This window comes from Delphinapterus leucas, chromosome 14 (assembly GCF_059928025.1).
Source record: "Delphinapterus leucas isolate spDelLeu-1000000601 "Yukka" chromosome 14, BTC_Dleu_Yukka2, whole genome shotgun sequence".
NCBI classification, from domain to species: Eukaryota; Metazoa; Chordata; class Mammalia; order Artiodactyla; family Monodontidae; genus Delphinapterus; species Delphinapterus leucas.
Window position 1 is genome coordinate 30,183,430 of NC_143142.1, and position 8,673 is coordinate 30,192,102.

General features: G+C 44.3%; 1 protein-coding gene across 3 annotated transcripts in view; it reads right to left on the bottom strand.

The window, feature by feature from the left end:
- The window catches only part of NDUFV2 (NADH:ubiquinone oxidoreductase core subunit V2), a 26,492-nt gene extending 21,114 nt beyond the window's left edge, over positions 1–5,378 (bottom strand). The window contains exon 1 of one of the 3 annotated variants that reach the window (XR_016387437.1): positions 5,249–5,378. Coding sequence is in view for 2 of the 3 variants with exons in the window: in XM_022551146.3 (XP_022406854.1) it covers positions 5,249–5,302 (54 nt within the window). In the remaining variant the exon portion in view is untranslated. The remainder of the gene's footprint in view (positions 1–5,248) is intronic. The other 2 variants (XM_022551146.3, XM_089894239.1) reach the window with 2 other exon arrangements.
- Positions 5,379–8,673: the final 3,295 nt, after the last annotated feature.

The following is an 8,673-nucleotide window of genomic DNA, read 5'->3' on the forward strand; positions in this document are numbered from 1 at the left end:
CTGAAGATACTATAAACCTGTTAAAGCGTTACTACATCTGCCTAGCTGATATGGGGATAAAACATTTAATAACTGAACAATGGAAGATTTAAACTGCATTTTGAGAACTGTGCTGTGTTAGCTAACTAACACAGAGTCACTGTCACTACTTGCCTGCTGTAAGTCTTCTCCCTTCCTTCTTAAACCCTGAAAAAGCTAGAATTGAAACCCACTATTAATTCTTCACTATCAAATTATATTCTTGTTTATGAAAAAAAAAGTTTCTTGAATTTTCATTTGGAGTTCAGTGAATTCAACTGGAATTCACTGAAGTATAGACATTTTTAGAGTCTAATGAGAAACTATAGACTCCAGTCTAGTGAAAAGCCTAGACTCTAGTCTAAGGAGGGGGGAAAATTCAGCTTACTCTTCAAATCAGTCCCGCCTAACTAAGTTGTTCTTTTCCAGTTCTAAGACGATTTCGTCCTAGAATGCTTCTTTCTTCTAAAAGTGAAACTGAATTCAAATGGCCCATTAAGTAGGGAAAAGACTACTTATAATTCAATTTTTTTTTAAATTGAAGTCTAGTTGATTTACAATATTATGTTTCAGGTGCACAACATAGTGATTCACTATATATATATATATATATATATATATATATATATATATATATTTTTTTTTTTTTTTTCCCCCGGTACGCGGGCCTCTCACTGTCGTGGCGTCTCCCGTTGCGGAGCACAGGCTCCGGATGCACAGGCTCCGGATGCGCAGGCTCAGCGGCCATGGCTCACAGGCCTAGCCGTTCCGCAGCATGTGGGATCTTCCTGGACCGGGGCACAAACCCGTGTCCCATACATCGGCAGGCGGACTCTCAACCACTGTGCCACCAGGGAAGCCCTATATTTTTAAAGTTATAAAATATTGGCTATATTCCCTGTGCTGTACAATAATATATCCTTGCAGCCTATTTATTTTATATATAGTAGTTGTAACTCTTAATCCCTACCTCTATCTTGCCCCTCCCCTCTATAATTCAAACTTTTAATATCTTATTTATTCCTTTACTGAAAATGCCTGATGTGGATATTATAATGAATGTAGTAAAATAGGTGAAGTTCCTAAAGATATCAAAAAACAGGGCAGCTTTGAAAACGGCCACGTGATAACTTGCTATGAATAACAGTGTATGCCCAGTTGAAAAACAAATGAGGGCTAATATTTATCAGTTTACCTTCATTATTTTGCTTGCTTTTGTTTTATAAACAAATTGAGCCCTTTCTCTATTTTGAAGAAATCACCTTTGACATTAAGTTGCTAAAATTCTGTGTTAATGTATATATATTTAGGTTTTCCGTAAGAACAGAAGAGCTGCATTTACTGTTTTTTTAAAAAAACACATAGCATATATAGGGAGACAGATTAGAAATGAAAAGGCCTGCCTCCCTTGGCTCACAAAATCCCCACATAGGTTATTATTATCATCCCTTCGTTTTACAGATATGGAAACTAAGGCTCAAAGAAGGAAAGAAAAGGACTTTCACTAGATCACACAGCTAAATCCATGAAAAGTCAAACACAGGTTTTTCTGACTTGAGGACACGCCGTCTAAACTAAACCACTAAACCACTAAAACTAAGTTTTGTAATATTTTCAAATATACATAGGAGAGTTTTACAAATGTTCTCCAAATAAACTTGCATCAACAGTTTAACTAAAAATGTTAATTTGGATTAAAGAAATATAAGTGATTTTACTAGCATTGTGAGAGAATTATCAAGTAAAATTTGGCCAAATTTTATATTATAGAAAAGCTAAAACGAACAACTCAGGTATTAAAGGAGCATTACAGATTAAGATAACCATATTAATGGTCACAATATTCGTGATTACTTTCAGCCATCTTGCCCATAAATTAAACAAAGCATTCTTTACATATCTAAAATCCAGTATGGATACCAATAACTCTCCAATGTCCTAAGGAGAAGAATACTTCATAGAAATGAAATGTCCAAACATCATTTCAGTCAGTCTCACCTTCACCAATTACTATAACCTTAGGGAGGCTGCTCTGCTTCTCAGCACCTCTCACTGTTGTGGCCTCTCCTGTTGCGGAGCACAGGCTCCGGCGCAGGCCCAGCGGCCATGGCTCACGGGCCCAGCCGCTCCACGGCATGTGGGATCTTCCCGGACCGGGGCACGAACCCGTGTCCCCTGCATCGGCAGGCGGACTCTCAACCACTGCGCCACCAGGGAAGCCCTAGCATACTATTTTTATCCTTACACTGGAGACTGAGTTCACATCTCCAATATAAAGATCTGAGTTTGTAGTGTGCAATAGTGACCTACTGAACCTCCGTGTATAAACTTAAAATGTGTTCATTTTCTCTTTCCCCTAAACTGTTTATGGCTGTGGCAGGCAAGAATAATGGTGCCCCAAAGATACCCACATCCTGATCCTGGGAAGCTGTGAATATGTTAGTATACACAGCAAAAGAGAACTACAGTTGCAGATGGAATTAACGTTGCAACTCAGTTGATCCAAAAATAGGGAGATTTTCTGGATTATCAGGGTGGGCCCAAGGGCTCTTAAAACAGCAGAGGAGTGAGCAAAGTTAGAGCAGGGTCAGAATGGTATGTGAGAGCTTGACCTGCCCTTGCTGGCTTTGAAGATGGAAGGGGGCTATGGACCAACAAAGAAGGGCACCTTCTAGAAGCTAGAAAAGCCAAGGAAACAGGTTCTCCCCTAGAATCTCCAGAAAGGAAGGTAGCTCTACCAACACCCTGGTTTTAGCCGAGTGAGACCCATGTCAGACTTTTAACCTACACAATCATAAGATAATAAATTGGTGTATGTCACCAAATTTGTGGTAACTTGTTACAAGAGCAATAAAAAACTAATATAAATGCCCTCTAATCTCACTTTTCCTCCTCCCTCCCTCCCTTCCTCCCTCTCTCTTTCTTTCTTTCTAAAGAACTGGGTTAATGTCCTAGAGCCAAAATGTAGATACTGCAAAATAAATGGAATCTCTAATGGAATGGGAAAACATTTCATTCTAAAAACCTTAAAATTTAGGAAGAAAAATGCCACCGAAGAACATTCTACTTCTAGTACGGCTGAGTAGATTATTATCAGGCCAAACCACTGGGTAACAACTATAAACTCTGGACAAAATATTTTTTAAAAAATTAAAAACCAAAAATCTTTCTGAAGGCACTGACGAACAACCAAATGCAGGCAGACACATGAAGGGAGTCTAGACTTAGAAGAAGCCAATAAGGGTTCTTTTTTTTCTTTACATCTTTTACTGTGAAGGCAGGCCCCAGTCTATCCCATGCTGGGCAGCTAAAACTCCAAGAGAAAACCTGCAGCCCTAATGTCTTGAAGTACCACAGGAGAGGCTGGGACAACCACAGGAGAGGCATAGGCAAGTGGGAAATCCCAGAAAAGGAAAAGCCAGAGTGGAGAAGCCCCCAATTCTGTGGCTAACTCCAAACATGCATGCACACAGGGCAGACTCCAAACAGCCCAGCTAAAAGAACTGAACCAATATTTGAGCCGCTGTCCACAACGGAGCCAGACTGCAGTTCAAGTTAATTGCCTGCCTGCAACAACTACAACGAAATACTCTTTGGAGGAATTTTAAAAATCTAGAGCCTCTATGACATCATTCACAATGTCCAGGATACAATCCAGAATCACTCAACATAAAACAACAAAAAAGGAAAACAACCCATTTTCAAGAAAGAAGACAACGGAGATTACCAAACAATAATTTCAAAACTGCTACAACAGTGCTTAAGGACAGAAAGAAAAAAATCTTCAATAAGTGAAAAGATAGAAATAGAAACTATAAAAAAGGAACCAAATTAAAATTCTAAAACTGAAAACACAATCCTTGAAAATGCCACCACAACTCTCTCACCCCTACGAAACTAATTAGTGGCTTGGGAGAGAGGCATGATGAGTTGTAAAATGGTGTCAACATTACAGAAAACTTTGGGCAATTACTAAAGGAAAGATGGAAATAAACCTATTTTGAGTAGCTGTTGCTCCATATTTCATAATTTTTAGGCAATTCTTGACAATCGCTCAATAAGGTATTACTGCACTTTACAGAAAAGAAAAATAGAGCTCAAGGAGATTAAGAAATATGGCTCAAGGTCACACAATTAGTGTCTTCCCCTAGACACTACTAAATTCTGGATATTTTTAAAGCAATGACGAGCTGAATAAAATCCTGTGGCTGAAGAAATTGGCAGCTGGCTAATAAAGCAGCAATTATAACAAAATAAGCAATTTCTTTGAAAATGTAAATGATTTCCTTAAAGGTTTCTCTTATAGAAAAGGAACTTTATTGGTGAGACCACTTTACTCACATCTTTCCTGACTTTTGCTAGGTCATTCTGATATTCCACTATTTGTAAAAGGCTAGAAGGGCCTGGTTAGAAGGGCAGTCACGGAATGTCACCTGTCATTATTATTATCCACATTGTTACCTGGAGCCCAGCAGGTAACAGTAGAACCTCAAGCGTTTATTGAAGACCAAACTCTGCAAATTGGAATACTCCCACTTGACAGCCGAGGACACCAGGTGAGAACAATAGGAGCCCAAAAGTGGAAAGACGGTGCACCCACCATCCAAACTCAGGTCTCCCTGCAAGGCCCTGAGCTCATCCTCCGCTACTGCGCGCCACCGCCCTCCCTTCTGCCGAGAACTGATTCAACCTTTCTACGTTACTGCTGGGGGAAAGGCTGCTTTCCTTCCGGTAAATGCCCCGCCATCATCCTCGTCATTTCTGGAACACGCTCTGTTAAGTTAGTGCGAACGGGTGTTTCACCCCGATTGTACACGTCCTTTCTAGAGACGGGCTTGGATGTCAGGAGCGCGAGCGGCCCCGACGTCCTCCGGGTGCGGGACGCGGTGACGCCATCACTCGGCCAACTTCCCCACCTGCCAAGGGCAGTGCTGCTAGGGGACCCTGGGGCCGCCCCGCGCAGAGACTCGGCCTGCTAGGCGGGCGGGGGTCCCGGCACCGCCCTCCCGCCTCCCGTCCGGAAGGAGGCCTCGCGCCCGCCGCAGCCGCACCGCCGACCCCCTCGCTCCACGGCGACGCGGCCTCCCTGAGGAGGGCGAAGGCCGCGGTGTCCTTGCCGCCGCCCGGGGTCCCGTCCGGGGCCCTGGGCTCCCGCGTGCCCGCTGCAACAGGAGGCGCGGAGAGAGGGGGAGGGCGGCGGCGGCGCCCGCGCTCATTCGAGCCTCCTTACCCACTGGGCGGCGAAGCCGGCCGCACGGGCCCGGAGCGCCGCGGAGAGGAACATGGCAGGCCTAGTTGCGGGCCTTTGGGCCGCGCCAGGTACGGTCCCGAGCGCCCGGCACGCACAGCGTGCGCGCCCCCGAGCCCACCCCGCGCGCCAAGGGCGGCAGGGGCGTGCGGGGGCGGCTGGGGCCAATGGGCAGAGACTTCCGGGGCAGGGGCGGCGCCAGGGTCCGCAGGCGCCCTAGAAGGCGGGTTCCGCGAGCAGCGGCCGGGGCCTCCGCCTCGAAAGGAGGTGTCAACGGGCAGCGCCTTGAGCTCTGCCGACCCAGGTTTTTGGGGTGAGCCTCCCTCCTGGAGCCTTAGGAGGACTTAACCGCCTCCTTTTTGATTGTGGTTGCCTAAAAAAAATTTCTGTTCCGTTCCCCTATAAATCGTATGTTACGAATTGCAGAATTGAAGATACAGGGGCTGCCCCCCAGTGAGCTGGGCATAGACACCAAATGCCTTGGTTCCCGTTGTTCTGCTTTAGAGGTGCGTGCCTACGTATTTAGGGACGAAATAATATGATGTCTGGAATTTGCTCCAGCGTAACGGGCCGTGAGTGACGACTGCCTGAAGCTGCGGGGTAGTGCTCGTTACTATTCTCGGCTCTTCGTACGTGTTAGAAATTTTCCATAATAAAACTTTCCAAAGAGAAAAAAGCCACTTCCTTCTTGATGTTTGTTTGGTAATCTCTGGAAATTCCAGCAAGTATTTATTCGGTAATAGCTCTGATCTGCAGAGCGCCACTTCCTGCTGTGGGGAGTTGACCACGCACTTCCCTCTTGATTTCTCCCTTGACTGCCTTTCCTTGTACGTCCTGAACTCACTCGCTTCCTTTTAGGCCCATTTTCTTTGCTATAATAAACTTGTGAGTGATTTCTGGAACTTTCATATCAGGGAGTTTTTAAAAACTTATCCCTCATTAATTTAAAAACTCTAAAATATTCAGTTGCAACTCCTTATGAGTCATATTTTACAAATTAGGGAATTGGAGTCACAGAGGGCTGCCAGCCAGTAGCTAGGAATAGACACCAAATGCCTTGGTTCCCATTCCTTTGCTTCATCTTTTGAATTAGTGTGCTTCCTCTAAATTGGCTTCAGTAGTTCCTTTTAAAAGGGAAAAACATTCTGGGCCTCAGTGTTGATTTAAGCTATTTTATTATAACATTACCTAAATATAGATACACCTAACACTATTATACACATAACACTATTCTTACAGTTCTTACATAACTAAAACCAAAACATATCACAAATACATAGAAACTTAGAAATGTTGATTGATATGGCATGGGTCTTTAAATCTGGAATGCATGCTTTTACTGGACTCTGTTAGGGCCTTCTCTAGCCTCCTGGCCTAGTCTTCATGATACCTTCCCTAAGTACACCTGGCTCCACTTTCATCACCACATTTACCACATTCTCCACCAAAGGTGCAGAATCCTGCCCTCCCCAACCCATTCGGTTCAACAACCTGTACTGTGCCTGGCATGTGGGAGGAATTCAATATTTCTTGACCATGAAAATCTTAACCACAGTGCAAATATATTTGACCTCTCTGAAAGGGCCGTATGTCTGCATGGATTTAGACTTACATGCATGTGTATCAGTGAGAGTGCTTTTCCATACAAGTAACAGGAAACCTAACTGAAGTAGATTAAACAGTACTGGGTTCATGATCTCCCATGAAAAGAATTCCAGAGGTAGAGAAGTTCCAATATTAGATAATTCAGTTACTCAAGGATGTCCTTAAAAACTTGAGTGCCTTCCATCTTTTACTCCTCCATCCTCAGCTAGGACTGCTATGATTGTTACAAGATGGCTGCAGCAGTTCCAAGGACCGTATGCAGATGACAACACTCCAGGGAGAAAAAGGTCTTACCTTTTAAGGAAGGGTCCCAGATGTTCCTCCAGCAGACATTATGAAACACCTGTAAAAATGACATGAAGCACCTATGAAATGCTTTTAAAAGTACCTAGCTTAGGGGCTTCCCTGGTGGCGCAGTGGTTGAGAGTCCACCTGCCGGTGCAGGGGACACGGGTTCGTGCCCTGGTCCGGGAGGATCCCACATGCCGCCGAGCGGCTGGGCCCGTGAGCCGTGGCCGCTGGGCCTGCGCATCCAGAGCCTGTGCTCTGCAGCGGGAGGGGCCACAGCAGTGAGAGGCCCGCGTACCGCAAAAAAAAAAAAAAGTACCTAGCTTAGAGTAGGTGTTAGCATGGGGTTCCACGGTAGAGCAGTCTCTTTGGAGGTGACAATCTGTAGAGAACGTGTATATTTCATTGGTGTCTAACAATAAGCAAGGATTTAGCAGGTGTCCCTAATTTCTGTTACTTAGGAGTAAAACCAAAGAGTGCAAAGAGTCATCCTTAAAATATTAAGGATCAGGGTTAAGGGACTGTCTAGCCTGTTAAAACTTTTTCAGCAATGATACAGAAAGTAAAAGGCTTTTAGTTCAACATTCAACCGCCGGTAAGTGTGACACCACTCTGTTCAGCAGTCCAAAAGATTTGTTAATGCCCAGGTGACTCTGACTTACCGTTAACCCAAATAATTCTCAAGTGCAAATGTCGGGATTAATATCTCTTACACCCAGTAATGTGAGTTCATTTCTAGAGCCATCCCACTGCACAATCAACTATTCTTCCCAAAGTCCTTAGGCTAGAATTGTGGGGACTCTTTGAAAAATCCCTGCTCTTCCTCCCGCTTTTTTTCTTTTCTTTTTTTTTTTTTTTTTTGATGTGGACCATTTTTAAAGTCTTTATTGAATTTGTTACAATATTGCTTCTGTTTTATGTTTTGGTTTTTGGGCCGGGAGGCATGTGGGATCTTAGCTCCCCAACCAGGGATCGAACCCATACCTCCTGCATTGGAAGGCAAAGTCTTAACCACTGGACCGCCAAGGGTGTCCCCCTCCCACTTTCAAAGTCATTGTTTCTGAGCACAGACCCACACGGACATCAGTGATTTCAAATGTTAGTAACCTAACCCTGTAGGCTTGATTGAAGCTGGCTTGATTACATACATGTAATGGACATTATGGCTGCCTGGTTAGGGTATATTCCACTATTCTAAGTTAGTGCTATTGCCATAAGCCCAGGGAAGTTGGCCCTAACTATAGTGGCCAACCCTTTAATTAAAGAATGCATGTGTTTGGGACTTCCCTGGTGGTCCAGTGGGTAAGACTCTGCGCTCCCAAAGCAGGGGGCCTGGGTTTGATCCCTGGTCGGGGAACTAGATCCCGCATGCTGCAACTAAGAAGTCCACATGCTGCAACTAAAAGATTCTGCGTGCTGCAACTAAGACCCGGCACAGCCTAAATAAATAAATAAAACAGTAAAAAAAAAAAAGAATGCATGTGTTTGGGGGGTGGGAGATGGGGCATTGGGCG